Consider the following 27521-nt stretch of genomic DNA (forward strand, 5'->3'; position numbering starts at 1 on the left):
GCGTCAAACGGTAAATAGGTGTTGGCTGCTATTTGCAGAGGATTCTGGAGAGAATCAGAACTCAGTAAACAAGCGTGACCTTCAGATGCTATAAGGGCACGAGTTTGTGGAGAGAGGGACCCTGTGGGGTGTTGTATTTCTTTGCTTTTGTAGGGGTGTGCGTGGCAGAGCAGAGAGACCTGGACGTGAAGTTCACACAGGCCTAGGTTGAAAACTCACAAGTGGGCTTCCCCTGGGAAATGGGTCTAATGAAAACGAACTTCTGGGGGCCCTGCTGGGAGAGCCTGCAGCTCTGTGCCCCCTCCCCAACTACAGACTCCAGACGTGTTAGCTGATGCTGTAGCGTGGATGCGTAGACTGCCACGCAGGAGCCAGCCAGCCGGACACAGGGTCACCAGCTGCTCAGCCGAGGGCGCTGGGCACCTGCTGAATGGGACCCCTGAGGGTGCTGCAGATCCCACTGGTGCTGTCCATGGGGGATCCGGGGAAGAGGCAGAAAAGACGTGAGCCTATTCACCTCCACTTCACTTCTGGGGCAGCCAAGAGGGACTAACCTGGAGAGCCCAGGCTGTCTACGCCCCCAGCAGGAGGTCCCAGGCCCTGGAGTTGGAGAGAAAGCATCTGATGACAGACAGGACTCCCAGCAAACCCTGCCATGGGGGCTTCACACAGACCCTCCCTTCAGCCTTACAGATGGGGCGGTCCGGGGCTGGAAAGGCAGGCTCCTGGAGGAGGGGCTGGGGAGGGCTGAGGGCTGGGGGCGGCCCCCTCCTCTTCTCCCTACACAAAGAAAGGCAGTGACAGCCACCTGAGCCCTGCAGCCCGCATTGTTTCATGTAGGATCCTCACCTGCCCCGGGCTGCCTGATGGAGGATTAGCTGTGGTATTTCCGGAGTGAAAGCAACAGGGGCTTGGCCGCCCAGAGAACCAGAGGTTCCTGGGATCTAAAATGCGCCCTGGCCATGCCCACACAACCTACCCCCCTGCCTTCCCTGCCCTGGTGGAACCAGCCTGGAGCCTCCTCTCCGGTCCCTCTGAGCCCACACTGTCACCTGGCTGTCAGCCCGTGGGGTTTAAGTGACTGTGCTGCCTCCGGCCAAGGGGCTGGGTCAGCAGGACAAGCAGCCGAGTCCCTTAGCCCAACCCAGAAATGTAACAAGAGCCCCAGGAGCAGACACCGGGAAGCAGGGGAGGATCACGGGGCGGGAGCTCCATCTGGGTCTCCCATGTGGGTGCAGGGACCCAAACACTTGGGCCATCTTCCACTGCTTTCCCAGGTGCATTGGCAAGGAGCTGAATAAGGAATGGAGAAGCTGGGACTCCAACCAGTGCTCACGTGGGATGCTAAGCAGCTTCACAGGCCGTGGCTTAACCCACTGTGCCACAACACCCACCTCCCTGCGGCCTCGACATGGGGAGGGGGGTTAGGTCATCCGGTTCCCTTCCCGCTCCCTGGCCAGGCTTCCGTCTTATCTGTTCTCCTCGTTCCAGCTGTGCCTTGTTCTAGGCAGAGGGGCTTTCTGGAAGCTTCCATTGGGGCTTGCAGAAGGGAGGGGGAGGGGAAGCAGTATTTCCAGAAGACCCACCCTTCCATAAACACAGCCCTGACCCTGAACACACACTCACACTCCCACTGCTCCCACCCGAATCCACTCCCAGCCTTGCTCTATGCCAAGCCACTCCCACCCAGACCCCCCCCACTCAGAAACCGCACCCCAGTCTCGCCCAGGTCCCTGGTAGGGCTGATGACTCCCAATTCTCCCCATAACTGGCTTCAAAGTCAGCTGGCCCTGCCCAGCTGTAATTACAGAGAGAGCCGAGGCAGTGACGTCAGCCTGAAGCTGCTAGGCTGATGAGCTCACCCCGTATCAAGTGGGGGCCCAGTCACTCGGAGCGCTGCCCGCCGGCCTGGGGCTTGCCTCCCCTTCTTGTTGCGGGAGGAGGCTGGGGGTCTCCATTAGGATCCGGCAGCTCAGCGACAGAGCTGGGAGTCAGGGCGACCCAAGTCCCACTGGCCCAGGTCCTGCAGCCCCACAGCCAAGGGTAAGAGGCAAGGGTCTGCAGGGGGCATGGACCACAAGGAAGCAGGAGGGAGGGTCTGACGCAGACTCCGCAGACCCGCCCCACACCTCGCTCCCCTCAGCGGCGGGGCCAGGGAGGCAGTAAACCACGGTGATGGGTCTATGGATTGTTATTTTTAGCAAACTGCCTAAGCAGACACCGCTTAACATCCAACCGTTTCTCGACCTGTGACTCACTGAGTTTCTGAACACCCCCACCCCACGAAGAAGGCAGAGGAAAAGACCTCTGCCACCTGTTGGGGACCGATCAAAGAGGAAGAGGAACCTAAGCCCAGGGGGTTTTGTTGTTGTTTTTAAGCCCAAGGATTTTTTTTTTTTTTTTTTGACAGAGTGGACAGTGAGAGAGAGAGAGACAGAAAGAAAGGTCTTCCTTTTGCCTTTGGTTCACCCACCAATGGCCGCTGCAGCCGGCGCACCGCGCTGATCCGAAGCCAGGAGCCAGGTGCTTCTCCTGGTCTCCCATGGGGTGCAGGGCCCAAGCACTTGGGCCATCCTCCACTGCACTCCCTGGCCACAGCAGAGAGCTGGTTTGGAAGAGGGGCAACTGGGACAGAATCCGGCGCCTCGACCGGGACTAGAACCTGGTGTGCCGGCGCCGCAAGGCAGAGGATTAGCCTAGTGAGCCACGGCGCCGGCCTCCAAGGAAGGTTTGTAAATTGGTTCTTCCAGCCGCACAGGAGCCGCGGAGAAGCCTGGAAAATGCAATTCTTCCTGGGCTCAGGGCAGACGTCCTGCCTGGGCACAGAACTTTGCAATAATTGTGCAATCCTAAGGGACACTGTCATTCGATAACACGGCCTGCGGCACTTTCCTTGCCTTACAAAATGTGGGCGGAGAATCCATTGAGTTAGTATTTGCGAAGTACCTGGGACGGGGGCCGGCACAGAGCAAGCGTTGGCGTCACTGGTAACAAAACTGGAAGAACGAAAGTGCCGATGGGTGTCCTAAACGCTGGGCGAGAATCACCTGCCCCAGCCGCTCCTCGGACACATCCAGGAGCAGGCTGCTCTCGCGCCCACTTTACAGGTGGGAAAGCAGCCGGCTCACAGGTGCCGAGGGGCACGCTAATGCTTTAGACTTCAATTGCCAGGCTCATGGCTTGGCCAACCCGTAGCCACGTTCCTGAGCCTTCTTTTGGGTGCATCTGCGCAGTTTTTCGTAAAATCCGATTTCAGCAAAGAACCGCCTAAGTCAGTTAAGCAACAAGACCCACCCTTGACACCCAACCCTTTCTCCAGCCCCACCCCACCCCCTAGGTGGGATCTGATCCCAGCCTGGCCTGACTCTAAGCCAGAATCTCTCGTCCGGTTGGTTTAGCCAGAATCCCTTGGACTTAGAAGTTCCTCCCGGCAGTGTTCCACCCCCTGGCCCTCTCCTTGATCCTCCCTCTGGGATTCCGGTGTTTCCGGGGCCCTGCAATCTTTCTCCTCCACTGCACAGCATGCGGCCCCTGCACCTACCGCCAGAGCCGCCCCCCCCATAAAGTCCTCCCCACTGGAGTGCCGCTGGAATCCTAGTCTACGTAGAGATTTACACAGCTTTGTTTTGTTTTTCTTTCCCTTTGCCACTCTATTCCAAAGACAACCCAGAGCCATCCGCCTCCAAGCCCACCGGTTATCCGGCCTCCCTCTCTCCTCCCCTTCTGCAGGTGCCGACGGGGACGCCTGCAGCCACAGGCTCGGGGAAGGTATTTCCAGAGGGTGACCTGAACCCTCAGCAGGGCAGAGGGTTATTAATAGCCAGGCGGCTGAGCCCTGCCGGGGCGGGGCGGGGGAGGCAGCGGGAGGGCGGAGCCGAGCGCCGCGCCTGGGAGGAGAGAACATCCGGAGAGGCCCCTCCCAGCCTCCCCCAGCCTCCCCCGGGCCGGTGCGGAGCCCAGCTGTCCCCTAGGCGGATTCTCTGGGGCTGCTTCATCACCTCCGAATACTCCGGTGACAGGAGGCGCCTGCGGCTCCACCCCCAACCCCCAGCAGCGAATAAATAGCAGGCTCCCAGCCCAGAAGCCAGGAGAAGTTTCTAGGCGTGTGTTCCCCAGTTTATTAAGCCCCTGGCTCCACTCTCGAGCTCGGTGGTTCTGGCTGCGCGCCTGGGCAGCTTCGGGAGGACCGTGGCTTGCTGATCTCCGGGTCCCTGGTAGGGGGAATTCCACTGGGCTCAGCCAGGGAGCACCTTTCGGGGCTGGGACCCCAGCCTGGTGTGCACGAGCCGCCGTGGCCGTGGATGGTCCTGCTTCTCCCTGACTGAAGACTGGCATTTTCCTGAAGCTGAAGATAAGCCGGGAAGCCCAGCTCAGCTGCGTGACCTTGGGCAGGTGGTGCCTTCACCCTGAGCCTCGGTTTCCCCTCTGAGCTCAGTAGCCGCCATGGCTGACGGGCAGATGCCGTTCTCCTGCCACTACCCGAGCCGCCTGCGCCGAGACCCCTTCCGGGACTCGTCCCTGTCCTCCCGCCTGCTGGACGATGGCTTTGGCATGGACCCCTTCGCCGACGACCTCACCGCCTCGTGGCCGGACTGGGCGCTGCCTCGGCTCTCGTCCCCGTGGCCCGGGACCCTGAGGTCGGGCATAGTGCCCCGGGGGCCCAACGCTGCGGCCAGGTTTGGGGTGCCCGCCGAGGGCAGGAGCCCTCCACCATTCCCCGGGGAACCCTGGAAAGTGTGTGTCAATGTGCACAGCTTCAAGCCCGAGGAGCTGATGGTGAAAACCAAGGACGGCTACGTGGAGGTGTCCGGTGAGTTGGGGCTGGGGGCTTGGGGAAGCTGCGCTCGGGGCCTGTGTTTATGGAAAGTGCTCCTATCCCAGCTCCCAGGAGGACGCTCACCCTGCCCCCGCTGCCAGGGCCCAGGCCAGGGACACAGAAAGCCGCCTGGATGTTTCAACAGAGACAGTTGAATGCAGAGGCCAGGCTAGGCCGACAGAGCAGGGAGACACGGGCCCCTCACCCTGTCCTCTCGTGGGATGGGCTGGGCCGTGACACCACGGGCGGCCTCCCACGCCTGGGATGAAAGAGCCAGGCCTGGATTTCCAAAGCTTTTTCCGCAGAGTAAGCGTGTCCTTTAACTCCATTTCGCCACAAACGTGTTGATGTCGCCTTGCGTCTATAACTGGCACAGACTCCATGACTCCCCTTCATCACAGATCAGGAAACAGGGGCTCCGTGGTGACTCCACGGATGCCGGGGGTAACCCTGAGGGAGCGCTCGCCACCTCCTAGGCGCCGTGTCTAACGCTGCAGCGAACAGGACGGCACAGAAGGTCGGCTCCTGTTTGTCTCCTCCTCTTGTAGATGGAGAGCTTACAGTACCTTAGCCAAGGCTACCGGCGGCTCAGACAAGGCTGTCTGGGGAGGGGAGGGCAGGGGATGGCAAAGGGAGCCTGGCCTACATTGCTCATGTTCCTCCTCCAAAAGAATCCTCCAGCCCTGAGAAGTCAGTGCCTCGGCCCATTGTGCAGCTGAAGAGGCAGAGGCCCAGGCCGAGCGGGCCAAGGTCAGGCCGTGAGTCAGCAGCAGGGCCTGAGCCCAGTGTGTCCCGGATTCCAGGCCCAGGGCCTCGCAGCCGCTGCGCAGCCCGGGACAGGGCACGCCGCGAAGGAGAAGACGAGGCTCCTCCGGGCGCCTGCGCTTCTCCCCAGGGCGGCAGAAGAAAGCGTGTGTGTTCTGTGTGTGTGTGTGTGTGTGTGTGTGTGTGTGTGTGTGTTTCCCTTCCAATTAGTGTTCCATTAAAGAGAGTGTGTTCCTGGCACAGGCCTGCGGGCCAGAGAATCCATCAGAGCCTCCGCAGGCTCAGGCTGGGCGGGGACAAGCCCCAGCGGCACAGCACGGAGGGGCGGCTGGCGGCACAGGCTGGGGCGGGCGTGGGGGGCCCGGGCCACGCTGGGGCCACGTGCTGACTGAGGGCACCAGCTGGGCTCCTGGAGCTGGCTGGGGACGCGGGCACTGGACACTGATCGGCAGCATGCAAAGACCACTGGAGTTCTGTGTGCTTTCCTTTCCCTGCCTGGAAATCGGGGTTCGGAAGGCTGCGCCACAAGGAGTGTGGCATGGTGTGGGGGTGATGCCTGTGATGTGGCTGGAACACAAGGCGTGGCTGCTGTCATTGAGAGGCTGTGACAGATGCTCCCTGAGACCTGGGCTCCAATCCCAGTACCGCTAGTTACCAGCCTGGGGGACAAGGACGAGAAAGGCTTTTAGGAGCCTCAGTGTCCCCATCTGCAGAATGGGGTCGTCATCTAGAGAGTTTGAACACGAGCATGAGTAACGCACACACGTGTGTGTCAGATGGCGCTGTAACAGCGTCTGCCCTGGCACTCCGTGAACACGTGACCCTTGTCACGGCTCCACCAGTGCAAACTTGAACCAGGGTCCTGGGGCTTTCAGGGTCTAGGGCTCTTTCCCGGAGCCCTGTGTCCAGCCTGGAAGGGCTTTTCTCCATCTGCTTTCAAAGGCACCTCTTAGCAGGTGGGGCCTGGCAGCCCCTGGCTGAGATCCCCGATAAGCATCTTACAGATCCAGAGGCTGTGCTATGGAGCCTCAGTTTCCACATGTGTAAAATGGGCTCAGTGAGCTTAAATAAGACAGAGGACAAAGCCGTTTCCATGTGCAGTTTACAGAATCCTCTGAGGACACACCAGGCTTTCATCCAAGAGGTTTTGAAAATAAGATTGACATCCAGGGCTTGGTATAAAGCAGCTTCCGGGGGAAGTCAGGAGTCAGGTCCGGTCTCCCATCCCACACCGCGTGCTGACGGGCTGACTCTCCCACAGCCACTTGGCCTGGGCCCTGGGCCAGCTGCCTGCCTGCCTCAGCTCACTGGCTCCTCCTAAGGACCTCCCGGGAAGTGGGGGTGGGGGTGGGGTTTATCACTCAGCCCACTTTGCAGATAAGGAAACTGAGGCCCAGAGAACGCCTCACCTGCGATCACCTGTGCCCGAGACTCAGAGCCAGGCCTTCCTGGGAGGTGCTGGGCTGGGCTGGCTGGGTCTACCTCCGACTGGGTGGCCCCGGCCGGATCCCACTGCTCGGAAGCCTCGGCTTTGCCATTGGTCTCACGAAGCCATGGGCTGGATCGGTATTGGCTAAGTGATGTGCTTTCAGGCCGCATTGGTGTCTGGGAGATGAAAAGGGGGAGGTTAGAGTTTTAGAAGGCACCGGATGAAACGAAATTAGAAACAGCTCCCTCTGCTGCAGGCCTTATCAGAGCCTTGAATGTTTGTCAGGGTTGAGAGCCAGCCCCATCTTATCTGACCACACTGGAGTGTCTCCTTCCAGCAAAACCTTTGGAAAATGCTGGGCTAGGTGATCTGGGTCGAGCCTCGCCCTCCCCCACCCTGTCGGAGCCACCAGCCAAGAAATGTTCTCTTCCTGGGACACTGGGCCAGAGCTGGCTAAGGAAGCAACTGGAAAACCCCGTGGCCTCGTTCCCGCCCCTCCTCCTTAATCCCAGGGCCCCTGGAAACAGTGCCTTCCTTCTTTAGCCCAGCCAATCGCGTTCCCTGGAGAGCTAACGCTGCCTGCTCGGGGCACCTGCCATCCCCCTAAGGCTCCGTGGGACAACGTTGGCCACCAGGGGCTGAGTTATTTCTTTAAAACTCTGCAGGATTGCACTCTTCTGCTTACAAACGTGGTAGAAAAATCTAGATTAGGAGGCAAAAATAAGAAATTCAAAACCACTCGTAATATTTAAACGCTCTCGGCATGCAAATGGTCCTGCAGTAAAGCCTCAGGACCAGCCTCTTAGCCACACCGCCTTGGAAGCAGCCCAGCCGCCTGCCCTGTCCCTGCACTGCAAGTCTTGGAGCTGCCCTTGCTTAGAGCCCCTCCCCTCCCTGACGCTCGGACCCCCAATGGAGCACCGACTGGGAGGAGCAGTCCTTTCTCCAAACTTCCAGATGAACCACAGGCGTGCACCCTCACCCGTTTGCACAGCCCACAAGGTGTTTCTGCGATTCCCTCTTAGTCGCTCCTCTCAGGAACCAAGAAGGTGGGCGTGCTCACCCCCATTTCAGAGAAGAAAAAACTGAGGCCCCGGAGAAGGGTGTGCTGGGGAATGTCAGAGCAGGGACCCCAGTCCGCACCCCAGCGATCGGAAACCCACCTGCCGGCCTCTGAATCCTTGCTCAGATGCCTCCTAGCTGTGTGACCCCCGCCGAGTCCCTACACCTCTCTGAACTTGGCTTTCCCCATCCATAAAGTGGCGACGACGGATGAGGCTGCTCTCTGTGGCTGCTGCGAAAGTTCCTGGAGCGGACAGAGGCAGAGTGCTCGGCAGAGTGGCTGACGCCGGGTCAGCACCCCGCTTACAACTAGGGGGCGTGCCCTGAGGAGCCCGCAGCAAGCTGAAAACATCATTGAGTCCCAAATGCACTGAATAATTGAATCCTCCGAAACCACCAAACATTGTCTCAGCCCAGCCTTCCGTGCGCATGCGCTCAGAACATTCCAGGGGCACACAGTTGTCAAGAGAATCTAGGGGTCGGCGCTGTGGCGTAGCGGGTAAAGCTGTCACCTGCAGTGCTGGCAACCCATATGGGCGCCGGTTCGAGTCCCGGCTGCTCCACTTCCGACCCAGCTCCCTGCTATGGCCTGAGAAAGCAGTGGAGGATGGCCCAAATGCTTGGGCCCCTGCACCCATGTGGGAGACCCAGAAGAAGCTCCTGGCTCCTGGCTTCAGATCAGCACAGCTCTGGCTGTTGGCAGCCATCTGGGGAGTGAACCAGCGGATGGAAGACCTCTATCTCTCTGTCTCTAGCTCTTTCTGTAACTCTTTAAAATAAATAAAATAAATCTTAAAAAAAAAAAAACAGAATCTAACAAAAAGCCTGCTCTGCCACTGAGTGTGAGGATCGTGTAATTGATTGGATGCTGCACTGAAAAACAGAAAACCAGCAGCATCATGAAGCCGAGAAATTAAGTCAGGCACTGCCTGTGGAAATTTGCTATGATCCTCATCCTCCCCCTCCTCCTCCTCCTCCTCCTCCCCAGCAGTTAGGATTCCAGGAGGCAAAAGGCCTGAGTCAGAGGCGTTGGCCTGTCCCCAGGGGAAGCAGGCCTCGGGAGGACCAGGCTCTGGGGGCGGGGATGTCCTGGCCAAGGGTTCCCCTGGCCGCAAGGCTGTGCTAGAGCAGGTGGCTGGTGGTCGCGGGGCAGCTTCAGCTGTGTGGGAGCAGCCGCAGGGTCACAGAAGAGCAGTTTTAAAAATGAGCGCGTCCAGCCGTGACCCTGGCTAGTGGGAGAATAGATGGTGGTCCTTCCAGGGAGCGATTTAGCAATACAGATCCAGCCTTAGGAATTGTCAAGCTTGGGATCAGTCCTGCAGGAGTCACCGGGCTTGGCGGGAGGTCCGGCTGCTAGAATGTTCCGAGCAATGCGGTGTCTTCCGAGGTTGGAGCCCTACTTAGTGCCGGACAGCAGCAGCAGGCTGGGCAAGCGGTCACACACCACTGCAGAGGAACCTGTACAAACCCTGGCAATCACTGGTCCAAGAATATTCGGTAATACAGGAAAATAAGTATATTACCCAAAGAGTAGAGCAGGCTGCAAGTGTAACACATAGAATGATTGGATTTGATAAGTATGTGATATAAATCTATATAACGTGTACACATGTCTAAGAAACATAGAAAGTTCTAGAATATACCCAAGCCTATTACTAATGGCTTCCTCTGAGCGACAGATTTTGTCTTCTGTATTTTCTCACGAATGCATGCACTGTCTCGCACTATAAAGAAGTAATTAATGAGGGCCTCACCTCTACGTGGTCACCTTAGAGAGATCTGGGCTGCAACAATGCACTGTTTCCCACAGGCTGTTTAGGGTCTGGCCAAGACTGACACTTGGTTGGCAGCAGCCCCCAGTCACAGCCTCCCTTCTGGGTCATCCTCACAGCCGGCCAGGAAAGTGGGCTTAGGTACATCTGCGGGGCACACAGGGGCTGGGTGTTCACACCACTGGGGTTTCTGGACTGACCCCTAAGCCACCCAATGAAGGCAGGTGCAGAGCAGGATTTGAATCCAAGCCCCAAGCCCCAGGCAGTGCCGCTGGGCCACAGATGCTGACATGTGCTGTTCCTCTCCCTTCCAGGCAAACACGAAGAGAAGCAGCATGAAGGGGGCATTGTCTCCAAGAACTTCACGAAGAAAATCCAGTGAGTAACCGGGCGCGTGGTTCTCAGTGGGGGCAGTGGAGGAAGAGGGCGCTAGCGCTTTGCAAATGTGTTTATCCACGTATTTATTGAGAGCCAGAGGTAGACAGGGACAGGGATCTCACGTGCACTAATTCACTCCGCCAAATGCCAGGACGAAGCCAGGAGCCCAGAATCCAATCGGGGTCTCCCAGGTGGGTGGCAGAGACCCCTCCCCACCCCGCCGCTTGAGGATGCGCCTGTTGCCTCTACAATAGCAGGCAGGCAGCTGGAACTGGACGCAGAGCTGGGATTCCCACCCCAGTGGCATCATAACCGCTGTGCCAAACGCCACTCCTGGGGCATCTCTTGGGAGACACCCTCTGTGGGGCAGGAAACTGAGCCCAAGAGAAGAAAGGGGAGAAGGTGCTGCAGCAAACCTGCGGCGGGGGCCGGGCAGGGGCTGCACCTGGATGGTGCCAGCTCACCTGCTCAGCGCCCTGGGAGGTGGGCGTGAACAACCCCCTTCTATGGATGAAGGAGCCGAGAGGGAGCGAGGCAGAGTAACACACGCACACAAGGCCTAGCGCCAAGGCGTCAGTCTCCCAAGGCACGTGGCTGATGGAGAGTCCTCCCTGCCACCAAGACAGACCCTCCCTTGAAGCCCTGCATGAACCAACAGACTCTTCTGAAGGCTGCCTGCCAGGCTTCGGCCATGGCCGGGACAGAGGGCACCTCCTAGGGCAGCTCCCCAAAGTCTTGTTGGAAGGCGCCGTGCTTGCTATGGAGATGGGCACAGAGGAAGGGAAGACATGGAGTGCGGCCCAGGGGAAGGCGCACAACCTGAGGCCCGAATCCCCGAATCCCCTACTCTGCCGCGAAGCAGCAGGTGCGGCTCCCAGCCTTGCAGTTACCAGCTGGACGTGAGCTGGGGCGGGGGGCGTTCAGATTACAGCTGCTGTTGTGGCTGAGGCTTCGCTCCACCCCCAGCGCCAGCACGGAGCAGAATCCTGCAGTAGCTGAATCCTGAGGCTTCCTTCAGCTTCGGGATCCCGCGCTCCCGTTCCCCCCACCGCTCGTGCCCATTCCCGGCCCTCCGCGCAGCTCTTGGCTGTCTGCGGACGCTTCCTGATAAGGCAAACACCAGGCTGTTTTTAATTTGCGCTCGCTGGCTGGTGCGCCTGGTGACCCTCAGCCCTGAGTGGTTCAGCGACCAGATCCAGCACAGCTTGGGGGCGGGGCGGGAGAGGGAGCAGCTGGAGCGGAGGAATCAAGACAGAGCCCCACTCAGAGCGCGTGGGCAGAGCGCGTGGGCAGAGCGCGTGGGTGGTCCTCCCCCAAGGGCGGCCGTGTCCGTGGGTTTTCCCAGCTCCAAGGTCGCGCTGGGAGTTCCCTGAGCTGTGAAGGCACCCAGGTTGCTCAGGATAGGGCTACTACTCAGTTGGTGCTGGGCTGATTGTTAAAATACAAAGGAGCCATTTGTATCCTGCCCTGGCCTGTCAATCAGAGGGACTCCAGGCCCTCCATCCCCTCTGATTGGGCAGGGCTCAGCTGGCCTGGTTGTCCCATAGTTTGTTTTTGTTTTAAGATAGGAGAGTGTAAAGAGTTGGGGGTGGGGGCTGAGTTAGAGAGAGAGAGAGAGAGACAGATCTTGCATCTGCTGGTTCACTCCCCAATTCGGCCACAATGGCCATAGTTGGCCTAGGCCAAAGCCAGGAGCTAGAAACTCCATCTGGACCTCCCACGTGGGTGGCAGGACCCAAGCACTTGGCCATCCTCTACTGCCTTCCCAGTGTGTGGGAGGGAGCTGGATGGGAAGTGGAGGAGCTGGGAGTCTTTCGGGGCTCCCACATGGGGTGCCGGTGTCGCAGGCTGCAGTTTCACGTGCCTGGTCGGCTTGTTAAAGGTTTTCACCGTGGGCCCTGGTGTCGGGAGTCCTGGCTCCACGGTAAAGTAAAGGGTTGGCTGAGCAGCTTCCGTGCCTGCTTCGAGCCTCTGTCCTCGCAGACTGGAGCGTGGGGGCCAGCGGCAGGGTGTGAGTGAGGCGCTTAGCCCAGGGCACAGGCTCAGTGTTTGGTCCGTGGGAACTGGCGTGACTAAAAGACTCCGCAGGCTGCAATCTCCCAGGAGCCCCGGGACCCCGGGGCTGTGTCCGCACTGGTGACGCCGGGGCGTCAGGCTGGCATCCGGGACAGCTCCGAGCCCGTCTCTGGAGGCCTCTCCCAGGAAAAGTGCTGGTCGCTTAGGGGACCAGGCAGCTCCTTCAGCCAGGCGGGGATTCTTGGAGATTTCCCACAGCTGCTAGCCTTGGGCTGGGATGTTCTTCCCAAAGGCCCTGCTCTGGGAGGTCTAGGAATTTGCCTCTCAGATTGGGGGCAGGGCAAGGACTGCAGCCTGGCTCTTTCCACTCCCAGCTTGGATGAGCGACCAGGAAGGAGAGGATGCTGAGAGCTAAAGCAGGTCTCCTTCTCCCTGCCGCGCGGGGTCGGCTCCACAGCTGATCCTCTGCTGTGCCTGCTAAGAGGCTGTAGGTCTCCCCTTGTTTCATCTTTCAGGGAATCCCGTTGGGTCGGTGTTTGCAAGCCCATCTTGTGGATGAAGAAACTGAGACTTGAGGCTGATGGGACTCAATGAAGGGCTCAGCCAGTAGAGAGCAGATCTGGAATATTATTCAGTCTTCATAAAGGACGGGGGGGGGGCTGACATTTGCAATGACAGGGATGGAGGTCCGGGACGTTACACCAAGGGGCACAAGCCAGGCAGGGCGAGGGAAATACTCACTTTTACGTAGAATCTAAAGTTGCCAAACTCGAAGGAGGAGCAAGGAAGGCGGCGGCGGCCAGGGGCTAGGGGAAGGGCGGTCAGTGGGCTTAAGGAGTTTTCAGGTGTGCAAGAGGGGTAGGTTCTGGAGATCCGAGAACAGCCAACAGCACTGTAACATACAGCTGAAATCCGCCACGAGGGTAGACTTTTTTTTTTTTTTTTTTTTGACAGAGTGGACAGTGAGAGAGAGAGACAGACAGAAAAGTCTTCCTTTTGCCGTTGGTTCACCCTCCAATGGCCGCCACGGCCCGGCACACAGCGCTGATCCAATGGCAGGAGCCAGGTACTTATCCTGGTCTCCTATGGGGTGCAGGGCCCAAGGCCTTGGGCCATCCTCCACTGCACTCCCTGGCCACAGCAGAGAGCTGGCCTGGAAGAGGGGCAACCGGGACAGAATCCGGCGCCCCAACCGGGACTAGAATCCGGTGTGCCGGCGCCGCAAGGCGGAGGATTAGCCTAGTGAGCCGCGGCACCGGCTGAGGGTAGACCTTGAATCTCCTCCACACGCCTGCACACATGGACGTGCACACACAGAGCGGGAGCAGTCTGGAAATGCACACTCAGTTTCCGCAGTGCACTGTCTCCATGGCATTTCCCAGAGACCCCCTCATCTGCATGGATTTCAACGTGTTTTTTTTGCACAACATAAACTCATCTTTGAATTCCACTTTGCACAAACTTTTTGAGGAGCCTCCTATACACAATTTGATGTGACCCTCACATCGTGATAAGGCTCAGCTGTCTTTGTATTTTTTTATGAAAAGAGCAGTAAGGGATTGGAAGGAGGTGGAAAGCCCCTGTCTCCCTGGCGGGTTAGCGTCGCAGTGCAGTACAATCCCTTCACTTGTTTTTTGCCTTCCGCGCTCACACGCCTGTACCGTGCTTTGCTGCAGACGTTTCTGTCTTAGATCAACTCGCTTTGGATGAAGTTAAATTCTCATCACTGCAGAAGGCAATCAGGAAGCCAGCCCAGTGACAGGCAGCTGGGGGTGAGCTCTGAGCTAACCCTGGTGACTGCCCGAGGGCCTGGTGCTAAGTGCAGTCCCACCTTTGTTAAAGGCACACAGTCACTCGGGCGAGCTGTCCGTCCCTTTAGATGTAAGTGCAAGGGTTGAAAAGCTTGGAAGAGAAATAACTTCCCAGCAGGCGGGGTCAGCCTGGAGGCCTGGAGCTGAGACGCCCGGGACAGGTCTAGTCCCGCCCCCTGGGCCTCAGTTTCTCCCTGTGGCTCTGTGACACTGCCACCTGTGCAGTGTCCTCACACCTGTCGGGATGCTGACTGCCCTGCTATTTTGATTTTTTAAGATTTATTTTTTAGAAAGAGTGACGGAGAGAGAGAAAGAGATCTTTCATCTGCTGGTTCATTCCCCAAATGGCCACAACAGCCAGGGTGGGGCCAGGCCAAAGCCAGGAGCAAGGGGCTTTACCTGGGTCTCCCACATAGGTGGTAGGGACTCAAGTCCCGGGGCCATCATCTACTGCCTTCCCCAGGCACATTAGCAGGAAGCTGGATTGGAAGTGGAGCAGCTGGGACTCAAACCGGTGCTCAAATACGGGACGCTGGGCTCCCAAGCTGCAGCTTGACCAGCTGCGCCACAGTTCCGGCCCCTGCAACGCAGTGTTCACACCACCTCAAGCGTTAGGTGCTATGGTCATCCCCTCTGGCCTACCAGGAAGCAGCTGCAGAGAGGCAGGACCCCAGCCCCAAAGCTGACAGTCAGGAAGGGTCCACATTGGAAAGCTGCTCCATGGGCCTGCGAAGCCCACGCCTGGACGGCGGCCACCCTGGGACAGTGGACCGGGTGCCTGCTGGCTGGTGTGCGGATGGTGAAGCAGAGCCAGCCCTGCCCAGGCAGCAGGAGGGAGGTCTGAACGTTTGGCCCCGGGTCTGCGTCAAAAGCTGGACTTGACAGAGCACCCCCCCCCCCGCCCCGGGAGGGTATCTGGGCTCCTGTGACTCCAGGTTGCTGTTTGCAGCAAGAAAAACAAACACAAAACCACCCTCCCTGGCCCTTCAGGGTGCCTTGCCTCATGCCTTGGTTCTTTCATCAAGAACCCTGCATTGAGAACAGGCCAAGCCAGCCCTGCCCACTGCGAAGACCTCCGGTGACTGAACCCCGGCTTCCCCTCCACGACCTTTCGTGCAGTCTGCTGCCAGGGGCGGCCTCCGTGCAGCCCCGCGGTTGGCCACTCTGAGCCTGGAGACCAGGATCCCAGTTGCAGCTCCCACCTGCCGCTCACCGGCTGGGTGCCCTTGCACCCTCTTTCTGGGCCTCAACTCAGTCCTCTGCAAATGCCGGATAGTGGTGGCACCTGCCTGGTTAGCTGCTAAATCAGGAAACGCACCTGGCACATAGAACGTGCTCAGACATCAGAGTCTTTGCTAAGTTTTATCGACAGCTGCCTCCCCACGGGGTCATCCCGCATCCCTCACAGCTTTGATAGTGTGTTGAAGAACCCACGTCCCACTCAAAATAAGAACCCAAAATTCATAAAAACATCAAAGCAAGAATCAGTTTCGTGTGCAGCAGATCCCGTCTTTGATACTTTCGCACTATTGAGCTGGCAATTTGATTTTCCCCAAATCTTTGTTTAGTGATCTGTGAAATGGGCATATCAGTGCTTCCCTACTGGGCATACTAGACTCTAATGAAGCTCCAACCAAGCGATTCTACCAATGAATTTAGGGGGAAAAAACAGTTATGAGCTGCTAGGAGATATTTAAGGCTCACTCTTTTTTTTTTTTTTTTTTTTGAAAGATTTATTTATTTGAAAGAGAGAGTTAGAAAGAGAGAGGGAGAGACAGAGAAAGAGAGAGAGACCTTCCATCTGATGGTTCACTCCCCACATGGCCACAACGGCTGGGGCTGGGCCAGGCTGAAGCTGGGAGCCAGGAGCTTCTTCCAGGTCTCCCAGGTGGGTGGCAGGGGCCCAAGCACTTGAACCATCTTCCGCTGCTTTCCCAGGCCACGGCAGGGAGCTGGATAGAAGCGGAACAGCAAGGACTGGAATCCATGCTCGTATGGGAGGCTGGTGTTGCAGGTGGTGGTTAACCTGCTGCGCCACACGCCAGCCCCCCCAAAATATTTTCTTTCGAAGCAGTGAAAGGATGCTTGCGCTGGGTTAAAGGCAGTGGCTGACTAACATCTTGTGCTTCTCCTAGGCTTCCCGCAGAGGTGGATCCGGTGACAGTGTTCGCCTCGCTCTCCCCGGAGGGGCTGCTGATCATCGAAGCCCCCCAGGTCCCACCCTACGCGCCTTACGGAGAGAGCAGTTTCAACAGTGAGCTGCCCCAGGACAGCCAGGAAGTCACCTGTACCTGAAGCAGCAGCCTTGGCGCATCCCTGTCCCTTCCCCCACCCCAGGCTTCTCTGATTTGTGGGGTACATAACTTTAGCTGAACTCCGTTTTAGTGCATCCAAAGTGTTGGGGGGTGGGGGAATGACCACAAACTCCCTGGATAGTGTAGTAATAGATCTCTCCACAAGTGGGCGCAATTGGCAAGTCATGCTTGGTTGCGTTAGGTCAAATACTGGTTTTTCTTTGCCCTTGTTTTTTTTTCTACTTTGATGACAATGTTGCACATTCTGTTGCTGCCAAACAAACAAATGGGGACTTAATATTTCACATCGGATCTGACCTTGCCCCTAAGGCAAGCGTTGCTTCTCTCTGGGGGCCTCCCCATCACCCAGATCCCTACACTGGCTTCCTGTTTCCGTGCCTGCTGAGTGGCTTGGTGGAGGGGGTCCCGGGGCTCAGCCCACCGTGTTGCTCCATCCCTGGCCTGCGAAAGGCTCTAAACAGATCCTGCATCCCTACCAACCACATGGAAAGAAGCAGTGCCTTCTGTCCCGCGCCCGGACGTTTGCAGCCCGTGCCTAAGGTCCCCCAGGACGCTGGCGGCCCCATGGCTCGTTCTCTGGCTAAGCCCCACCCCCTTCTGTCCAAATCTGAATTTTGCAGAGGAACCAAGCGAAGGCCAGGCAGCCTGGCACACAGGCCAGTGGGGCTGTGTATGTGGGCAGGGCGTGTGTGTCCTTACTGTTTGAGTTGTGCTGTTGTTTAGGGGACAATAATGGTAAATAATTAATAAGGATAATAATAAAGGAGCTGATGTTCTTAGCCTCGTGTGCTTCTTACGAGGCCCTGCATGCCACAGCGGCTCTCATCCCGGACTCCCCTACCATGCACACCCATAAATACCCACTTGAAGCTTAAATCAGTGTGAGTTTCCCAACACTTAGCACAGATCGAGTGCTCACCGATGCCCTGTGCCAGCGACCTCGCCCCCTGTCACCCTGCACAGTGCAGGGTCCTAGCCCTGGCCACCCCAGAAACTGCAACAGTCCCCTCGGCCGGTGTGGCCCTGTCCCCCTTCCTAACAGGGCCTTGTTTTGTTCGGACAGCATTGCCCCCGGCCTCAGAGGATAACTGAGCGTCAGTCTAAGTTCATCATGGCCATTCTGTTCCCTACGGCAGGGGATTGGTCTTAGGGTAGACATGTGACACGGTTCTGACCAATGATATAAAAAGTCCACTGGAAGTTTCTGGGAAATATTTTGCTCAGTGACAAAAGACAAAGTCAGATGAGAAGCCCTTTTTACCTCACCTCTCTTTCTGGACATCGTCACATGGTGATGAGATGCTTGGAGCTGCTGCAGCTGTTTTGCAGTCACAGGGTGGGCTCTGAGTTGTCAGAGATGCAGGGAAGAGGATGGAACTATGCCGGATTCTTGATGGTGTCATAGCTGAAAATCCAGCTCTGACATCACTCAGCTCTAAACACCGTGTTGAGATATTTTTGTCTAAGCCACTGCTCATTGGGCACTGGTGCGTGTAGCCAGAGCATGTCTAGCCCACGTTGGTTATCTAGCTCCAGAGAAGGGTCCGGTGAGAAGAAAGGGACTTTGCCCTCTGTTCCTCCGTTGCCGACAGTCCATCCTCAGCCCCGTGCCTGGCTGCCCCCTCCTCACCACCGTGTCCTCGGGTCTCCCCCAAATTCCACTTCCCCACCCTCCCCTCTGCTGGCTCAAGTCCTGCGGTGTGGCGAGGGGCCCCCCAGGCGAGAGCGCCTGCTCCATCCGTCATGCTGCCGTCTTCACGCACGGCGTGCGGCGCACCAGGGGCGAGAGCTATTTATCGAATGGAAGAAGAAATGGCTGACGGATGGGCGAAGGGATGATGAGTGTGAGTCACCTGGGGAAATCGGGCTGCAGGCATGACTCAGGCTCCAGAAACCTGGCTCGTGTTCAGCTCTGGGAGCTTCCAGCTCAAAGGCACAAGACTTGGCATCAGAATAAATGACCGGACCCTTTTCTGGAGCTCTCCAGCCGGAGAACAAAGGAATATTGCCCCGAGCCCTCACTTGGACGCTGCTGGGACAGGGGACGTCTGGAACCCACTTCCGCCCTCCCCCTTGGGCCAGCCCCCCCCCCCCAGAGTTCTATCTGCAGCCCCCCACCCGAGTTCTATCTGCAGTGCCCCCCGCCCCCAGCTCTATCTGCAACTCACACCTCCGCCCCTCCCAATGCCAGCCAGCCGGCTGCCAGCGATGATTTATGGAGATGACTCGACTTGACCTTGAAGGGAAGAAACAAATTAACGTGTCTGGAAGTCAATTCCGGGAATCAGTGGCTGCTTTCTCCTCCGCCCCCTCCCGTCGGGGCCCCTTGGGGTATACATCATAATGTGCAAAATCTGTACCGTCTCTGAACCGAGGCAACACCTGAAGCTGGCAGGGCAGAGGTCCCCTCCCGCCGACGCCCCAGGCTCTGGAGCTGGGGGAAGGTGGGGGGTCTCAGGGCCTGACGTGGGTTCGGCTCTCGGGGTGCTGAGAGCTGACCGGGTCACCCCGGTTGCCAGGAAGTTGGCCCACGCGCTCCAGCGCCAAGGTCTTCCCAGGGCAGTGGCCGTGGGGGGGCTCGGTGGCTGCTGGGGCAAAGGTGAAGAGTGGCCGCACAGGACGTGGGAGCCACTGCTGCTCTCCAGGGGCGACTTGGGCCTGGGGGAGGGAGAAGACGCCAAGCCCCGCCTTCCGTGTGGGCGCCTTGAGTGCGCATGCTCTGCTGAAACAGCCCGCGTGCCCAGGCACCAAGGTGCAGGTGTCCAAACATTGAAATACTCCAGTGCCGCTTGGGAAATAGCGCTGCCTGTCTTCAACCCCCTCGCCCCCCTCCCACCCCAGCTGTAGAGAAAGTACAGGACTCACCTTGGAGTGTGCATTTCCTACGCAGAGCAAATCGAACAACCCAGAGCCCAAGCCAAGGAGCCGGGAGCTTCATCGGGATCTCTCAGGCACTTGGGCCATCGGCTGCTTTCCCAGGAGCATCAGCAGGGAGCTGGATCGGAAGTGAGGTAGCTGGGACTAGAACCGGTGCCAATGTGGAATGCCGGCGTTGCGGACAGCGGCTTAACCCACTGTGCCACATAACTGGCTGCAGCAACAACTCGAATAGAGAGACCCCCGGGGCCCACATCAGAGCTCCGCGGTTCAGTTCCCAGCTCCGGCTCCGGACTCCGGCTTCCTGCTACTGTAGCCTGGAAGACAGCAGGGATGAATGGCTCAAGTCATTGAGTTCCTGCTACCCATGGGGGAGACCTGGACTGCGTTCCTGCCTGATCCAGCCCCGGGCCATTGCAGGCCTTTGGAGAGTGAACCTGTGCACAGGCATTTTCTCTCTCTTTCAAATACATTTAAAATAGAGAGGGGAATCACAGTGGAAGGGAGAGGGTCCGAGAACAGATTGGTAGCAGTCTTCCTCTCTGGAAGACTTGAACTTGGAAAGCCGGGAGACACAGCCTGGCGTGGCTGCATGACCAACTCACGCCTTTCCCTGTTGGCCGTGGCCAGGTCCTGAACAAAGGGGTCCTGGGGCCCTTACTGACAGAAGCCCAGCACCCCTCAGTGCCTGGGGCGGGGGCGGAGCTAAGGTGGGAGATGCTGGTGATGGAAATGAAATCTGTCCTCTCAGGAAACTGACCATGGTTCGCAGCCTCTGCGGGAATTCTGACATCACTGGCCGGCCTGAGGCCTGAGCACGGGTGCTGTTGGAAAGCTCCCTAGCAGATTGTAAATTGTAGCCAAAATGAAACGAATCATTGGAAAACTGGGTGTGGGGTGGGGGCTGCACGGGTAGAACCTTCCCGGAGGAAGCTGGATCCAGCCTGGGTGGGGCAGTCACTGGCGCCTTCTAGGAAGAAATGGGAGGCGAGGCGGCAAATTAAAACCCGCTGCATGTTTTCCAATAAATAAATAAATAAATAAAACGAATGCTGTGGTCGCCAGTTAGGGCCTCAGTTTCTTTATCTGTACAATGGGACTGGTTCTTCGCCGCCCTGAATCCCCTCAAAGACTTGCTGGGGCCAGCGCCGCAGCTCACTAGGCTAATCCTCCGCCTAGCGGCGCCGGCACACCAGGTTCTAGTCCCGGTCGGGGTGCCAGATTCTGTCCCGGTTGCCCCTGTTCCAGGCCAGCTCTCTGCTGTGGCCAGGGAGTGCAGTGGAGGATGGCCCAAGTGCTTGGGCCCTGCACCTGCAAGGGAGACCAGGAGGAAGCACCTGGCTTCTGGCTTCGGATCAGCGCAGTGCGCCGGCCGCAGCGGCCACTGGTGGGGGTGAACCAACAGAAAAAGGAAGACCGTTCTCTCTGTCTCTCTCTCTCACTGTCCACTCTGTCCAAAAAAAAAAAAAAAAAAAAGACTTGCTGGGCAGATTGGCGAAAGCGTGCACAGACCAAACAGGACTCCTGCTTCGTTATCATCAGCACCCCAGCAGCCCCGGGGAGTGGGCAGGAGGGCAGCCGGATGGCAAGGAGCAGCGGTCTGGGAGGGAGTGCCCAGTGACCCGGCACCGTGGGCTACGTCCCTTCTTCCTGCTCTTGTTGGTGCTGTTGTCAGAGCTGCATGACTCGCTGGCTTGTTTGGGATGGTGAGTGACAGCAGACAACATCCACAGCAGACACAATGACAGAGCTGTCAACAGGCACAGGTGCACGCACGGAGACACCCACGCCCACGCACATCTCCTATCTAAGCTGGTGTGCACACGGTTGTTGGAGGATGAAGAATGTCTTCGCAGAGGCGACCGAAACAGAAACTTCCTGGGTGTGTCCACTAGATGAGCAGCACCCAGCGTGGGTTCTGAAAGGATGGTAAGGGGAGGGTTCTGCGGACCAGCACTTTCGGGGGGCGCTGGGTTACACTGCGGTTAAACCTTTTAGCTTTTTCATTCTGCCCATGTGTGTTGTGAACATCCCCGGGGAAGCTGGAGCTGGTAGCCATCACCCTGTAACAGTGTAGCGATATTATCATCCCAGTTTCTGAGAGTCAGGAGTTCAGCTGAGGCTTAGCTGGGTCACTCCGGCTCAGGGGCTCACGCGGGAGTGCCACCACCGAGATGGCGGCCAGGACTGCGGTCGCCTGCAGGCCTGCCTGGGGCTGAAGGGCTGGCCTAGACTCTCACTCTCACGGCCATTGGCAGGAGGGAAGGTGTCTCCGTGGGACTGCTGGAGTGTCCCCATGAGCCCTGGGTGGGTGGGTCTGGATTTGTCCCCAGCTGAGGCACAGGCGCAGGGCTTGACTGCTCCCGACACTGGACACTCACTGGCTCACATCTTCCCTCAGGGTGGCGCAGGTAGACTGGCCCTTAGGGACGTCAACTTCAAGGTCCTTGGCCCTGGGCACACGGTGGCTCTTGCAGCTCCTGGACAACGATCCCGAGAGCTACAGGTGCAACCCCCAGCAGCGAGAGCACCCAGGACGCAGGGGAAGGAGCACAGGGGGTCTGTGCAGGCCACGGGCCGTGTATGGCGGATGACAGGGAGTGCTGAAACGGCCCTGGGCAGGGGATCAGCTGGACGATGGCTGGAGCCTCTGCAGCTGTAACTGTCCTGCTCCTGAAGACGATGGCTCATCACAACACAGGAAGTGGGACAAGCCGGCCTCCAGCATTTAAATAAATATGAACTTGCATTTGTGTTTCATTTATTTTAAAATATCACTAATTTTTTTTTAAAAAGAAGCCAGGTGTTCAAGCTATTTTTCCTTTTTTTAATACTTGTAAAGGTGTTTTATTTTTGTGAAAGGCAGATGACACAGAGAGGGAGAGACACAGAGAGATCTTCCATCTACTGGTTTACTCCCCAGAAGGCTGCAACAGCCAGGGCTGGGCCAGGCACTCCATGTGACAGGGGTCTGTGCACTTGGGCCATCTTCCGTTACTTTCCCAGGAGCCTTAGCAAGGAGCGAGGTCAGAAGCTAAGCAGCAGGGACTTGAACCAGCGCCTGTGTGGGCTTAACTCCCTGTGCCACGACAGCAGCCTCTCCTCTGTGCTTTCTCACTAAGGACTGAATGCTTATTCCTCCTCAAACGTCAGCTGTTGAACCCTGCCCCCCAGGATGGTTTTAGGAGGTGAGGGCTTTGGGAGGTGATTAGGGCATGAGAGTGGAGCACTCATGAATGCAATTCGTGCCCTTATAAAAGCGACCCCAGAGGGCACGCTCGGCCTCCTTCGAGGGTGTGGGAGAAGCCAGCCACCTGTGGCCCCCTGGCGTCCTCTGCCATAGGAGCCCCTTTATTTGCCCAGCAGCTGTCACCTCACAGCACCTTTTCCGGTTTCCGTCGCTCCACAGCCAGTCCAGGAAGTGGGTGGTATGATCGCAGTTACAGGAGCTCAGAGAGGGAAGCTGTCTCCCCAAGGTCACACAGGAAGTAGGAAGCAGGTCAGAGTTTCACCCCAGGAGTGTCTGACCCCAAAGTCCATGCTGGTTCCTGTGGGGCCTGCTCTGTCCAAGGTGCCCGAGCACCAGAGGAGCGGGGGCTGAGCCCGTCACTGAGGTCGCTGGAGCAAACAACACAGTGTTGTCATGAGCTCATCTGCTCCACCTTGCTCCACCCTGTTCCTAATCTGGGCTCCTGACCTCGGCAACTCATTTCCCAGGCAACCGGAGTGATGCAACAAACAGAGTCGCCAACTGGGAGCTGAGCCTGCCCCGGGCAGGATTGGCCAGGCGAGCCCAGGACAGTGGCTGACGTCCACGGGGCTCCAGCCCAGAACGTTCCTTTCACAGAGTTAGCACCATGTGCCCTGATGAGCCATAGGAACCCAACACTCGTCCTGGTGGGGCCACCTAGAGCCAGAAGCCTTGGAAGAGGCCGGTGATCCGCCCTGGTCACCGGACACCTGCTGCATGGACCCAGGTTCCATGCGCGGCCCTGAGAATTACTAACTCGGCCCATGTTTCATCAGGTAGTCCTTCACTCCAGATGCGCCCAGCCTCTGACCCCTTCCTACTCCCTCCCACGCCTCCACATGGATCTGAGACTGTCACAGCACAGGCTGCTTTATCTGACCCCGCAGTCTTTATTCAATTATTGTTTATTTTTATTATGGTGCAAGATCTAAACTGCCCATCGTTTCTGCAGCTCAGTGGCATTAAAAACATTCACAATGTTGCGCAACCATCTCCACTGTCTCCAAAACTTGTCATCATCGCAAACAGAAAGTGTAAACATCAGGCCTTACTGCCCGTTCCTCCCACCCCCCAGGCTTCGCGACTTCTGCTTCCCATCTCGGAATGCCCCCACTGTAGGCATTCCCACCAAGTGGAACCACACAGTCTGTCCCTGTGTCTGGTTTCTTTCACATAGCGTGCTGCTATCAAGGTTCGTATTGGGACTTCATTCCATGGCTGGAATGGGGGACTGTAGATCAGCTATGGGAGCAATGGACACTCCACCTTCCATTCAAACCCAACAGCCAGAGTGGCCCCGGGGAATTACTATCCAGGGGCTGGCATGCTTCACTCAAGCCCTCCCATGGCTCCTTAGTAGTCCAATGAGAGCAGAAGCTGCAGTTCTTGTAATGGCTACAGAACCCTACAGCCCTCCACACAAGCACTGCCCACTGAGCCTCCCAGCCTCACCATCCCCGCTCTCCCCACTCTATGTGCCCCAGGCACACTGCACCCCAGGCACACTGTACCCCAGGGCCTTGGCTCTCACTGTCCCTTCTTCCCCCCAGACACCTGCCTGATCTGACCCTTCCCCTCCTTCAAGGTTTGCTCAAATGTTACCGCATGACTCAGCACCCTATTTAAAAATACAAATGCCCCCCCTCCAGCCTTGGTTCCCCTGTCACATCTACTTTTTTTTTTAAGATTTATTTTATTTATTTGAAAGACTGTTACAGACAGAGGTCGAGACAGAGAGAGGTCTGCCATCCACTGGTTCACTCCCAGATAACTGCAACAGCCAGAGCTGCGTCGATCCGAAGCCAGGAGCCAGGAGCCAGGAGCTTCCTCTAGGTCTCCCATGTGGGTGCAGGGGCCCAAAGACTTGGGCCATCTTCTCCTGCTTTTCCAGGCCATAGCAGAGAGCTGGATCAGAAGAGGAGCAGCTGAGACGCGAACCGGCATCCACATGGGATGCTGGCGCTTCAGACCAGGGCTTTAACCCACTACGCCACAACACCGGCTTCGACATCTATTTTTTTCTATAGTATTTGTCCCTTCCTAAAATGCTATGTAACCTATCTATTATTTCCACTGTTTATCGCCTGCTTCCACCTATAGAGCGTAAGTTGTGCAGGGGAAGAACTGCCTCGCCTGTGTGGCTCTGCCCTGGATCAGACGTACCCCAAACAGTGGCTGATGTGCAGTAGGCACTCAGTAAATGCTTGCTGAGTGAATGCATATGTGTGGAGGTGAGTGGCTGTGCTTGTCTGGGCCTCTGTTTCCCGATCCATGCATGCAGCATTGTGATCCTGATCCCGGTGTGGGGGAGGGGGCACCACGATGGGAATGCTATCAGGTAGTGATGGCTCCTGCCTGTGCAATCCCAGAGTGCTCGGCCGGTCAGAGGGAGGAGGATGTGCTCTGCTGAGCCCTGGGGGGTCAGAGCTTCCACCGGGCTCTCCGGCTGCTCCTGTAGTCACTTCCGGCTCCCGTATCTCTGCAGAGAGATTCCTGCTTTCCCCAGGACCAGCTCTGAGCCTCGGGGAGTAATCTAAGGATGAAGACACGAAGCAGAGTTTCCTTTTATTAAGAGCTTCCCACGTGTGTCAGGCTCACTTTACCGTGTGCCAGCTGCTCTCGGCGTGCTAGCCTCGCCAGAAAGCAGGAACTGGATGTCAGTGCTGTCTTCTAACTGATGGGGAGTCTCAGAGGTCAGGCCATCGGCTTGCAGCCACGTAAGTAATAAGCAGCAGAGACGGGGTTTGAGCCCAGAGCAATCTGACGGCTGCAGTCTCTCACACAGGTGCATGGCCACGGAGATGTGGTTTCTCTGATGCTACAGGGCTCCGTCTCCAGGGATCCTCCCCCCCCCCTCAACCCAGAAAAGATCCAAGAGGGTGCTTCGTAGGTGGCTTGGCAAGCACCCCACCAGCCCTTGCGCCTGTGCCCTCCGCGCGAGCAGCGAGACACGGCAGGAATAAGGCATCGGTGGAGGCCGCACTGGAGATCCCGAGGGCTTGCATTGCCAACAAAGATAAATGAAGGAACCACGCGGCAAACCAGGGCACTTCCACCCCAGAGCAGAGCTGTCACTGGTAAATAAATCATCGGAGCTCCTCTCCGGCCGTGCCAATTTCAGCGGGGGAAGATGAGTGTGTTTATCTGCCTGGTGTCACGGCCTGTCTTCAGGCAGTGGGGGGTGGGAGTGGGGGGGGGACATATTCCCCAGCATGCACTCTGCCTGGGGCTGGCTCCAGGGAGAGGGGCTTGTGCTGGGACTTTTGCCCTAGGCTTCCCATGGTCGCCCCTGATTCAGGGTCTTGGTGCTCTGTCTGCTTTTTAGCATAATCGTGATCACAGGCAGTAGCGTGTACCAAGTGCTTACTGTGTACCACACACGGTGGGGAGTTTTTAGAATAGGGGCAGGTGTTTGCTGCAGCAGTTAGCGTACCGCTTGGGACATCTGCCTCCCCCACTGGAATGCCGGGGCTCAAGTCTCAGTTCTGCCCCTGATTCCCGCTTCCTGCTGATGTGCACCCGGGAGGCAGTGGTGATGTCTCCACGTGGGAGACCTGGACTGAGGTCCCAGCCCTTGGCTTTGGTCTGACCCAGATCCAGCTGCTGTGGGCATTTGGGGAGTAACCAAGTAGAAGGAAGATCTCTCTCTCTCTGTCTCTGCCTCTCTCTTTCTCACCATCTCTCTTCCTCTCCAAATAAAGTCATGCATTAATTAAAAATACATCATCGCCGGCGCTGCGGCTCACTAGGCTAATCCTCCGCCTTGCGGCGCTGGCACACCGGGTTCTAGTCCTGGTCGGGGCGCTGGATTCTTTCCCGGTTGCTCCTCTTCCAGGCCAGCTCTCTGCTGTGGCCAGGGAGTGCAGTGGAGGATGGCCCAAGTGCTTGGGCCCTGCACCCCATGGGAGACCAGGATAAGTACCTGGCTCCTGCCTTCAGATCAGCGCGGTGCGCCGGCTGCAGCATGCCAGCGGTGGCGGCCATTGGAGGGTGAACCAACGGCAAAAAGAAGACCTTTCTCTCTGTCTCTCTCTCTCACTGTCCACTCTGCCTGTCAAAAAACAAACAAACAAACAAACAAAACAAACAAACAAAAAAAAACATCATCTCACTAACCGAATAAAAATGAGTTGTTGTTAAAGACCCTCAAGTGCACAGGAAAGTGACCCCTTCGAGGTGGTCTGTTTTCAGCGATTCTCAAATGTTGGGTGATATCTGAGAGGGGGTGGGCCAGCGCCGGGACTCCCCGATTTCCCACCACCACCAGCAGCAACCACCACTCCAAACCCTGCCCGCTTCGTGTTGAGACAGCAGAGGAGGCTGCAACCATACCAAACAGGAGGCGGCAAAGAAGGCTGGAGCCCGGGACCGAGTTCCTGTCCCTTGGAGGAGCCCAGCCTGCCGAGTTCTGCTTGGGGAGCTGAAACTGCACAGTCCATCCTCTGCGCGGAGTTTGGAGACCCGCCTCTGTCTGCAGATGTCTGGGCTGGACGAACCGGGCAGAGGAGGCAAAGCAGGAGACGCCATGCAAGCCGTTAGCATCCTTCACCCCGTTTTCACAACAGCCCCATTAGAGGAGCCTCAGGTGAGCGCACGCGGCCACAGCCTCACAGTCCCGGCAGGAGGCAAGGCCTTCCAGAATGTTCCCCACCAGCTGCCTCCTGTGTTCCCGCTGGAGGAGGAGCTCTGGCCTCACAGCCAACACCCTTAGTTAGCCACAAACCACCTCTTCACGCCCGCCGCTGGGGAGACAGGAAATAAATCACCAGAAATCTGCAGTTATAAAAAATCTTGCTGCAACATCATCTTTCTGAATAAGATCACAGCTAATGTGTCAGCCACGTCTATGCGGTGTGTGTCTCCCTTGAGTAATCAAGAACACGAGAAAGGAGTTGTTTCCTCCCCTTGAACAGAAAGAAGGGAGGAAACGCGTTGGACGTGTCGGCAAAGCTGCTGCCGCGAGACCGTGCAAACGTCTATGTCAGGGCCTGTGTGCTCTTCCACATCTCTTTGTGCTCCCTCTTTTTCTA

General features: G+C 57.6%; 1 protein-coding gene and 1 long non-coding RNA gene across 2 annotated transcripts; both read left to right on the forward strand.

Annotated features, from left to right (window-relative positions):
- The first annotated feature begins 2388 nt into the window (after positions 1 to 2388).
- On the forward strand, positions 2389 to 17143 carry HSPB8 (heat shock protein family B (small) member 8). The gene is made up of 3 exons (XM_002719801.5): positions 2389 to 4810; positions 10159 to 10222; positions 16185 to 17143. The coding sequence occupies exons 1-3, from the start codon at positions 4444 to 4446 to the stop codon at positions 16342 to 16344; spliced, it is 591 nt and encodes a 196-aa protein (XP_002719847.1). The 5' UTR covers positions 2389 to 4443; the 3' UTR covers positions 16345 to 17143.
- Positions 17144 to 21001: 3858 nt separating this feature from the next.
- LOC138847416 (uncharacterized) lies at positions 21002 to 21988 on the forward strand. Its single transcript, XR_011385218.1, has 2 exons — positions 21002 to 21170; positions 21643 to 21988. It is a non-coding gene; the product is annotated as an uncharacterized lncRNA (long non-coding RNA).
- The last annotated feature ends 5533 nt before the right edge of the window (positions 21989 to 27521 follow it).

This window comes from Oryctolagus cuniculus, chromosome 21 (assembly GCF_964237555.1).
Source record: "Oryctolagus cuniculus chromosome 21, mOryCun1.1, whole genome shotgun sequence".
In the NCBI taxonomy this organism is placed as follows: Eukaryota; Metazoa; Chordata; class Mammalia; order Lagomorpha; family Leporidae; genus Oryctolagus; species Oryctolagus cuniculus.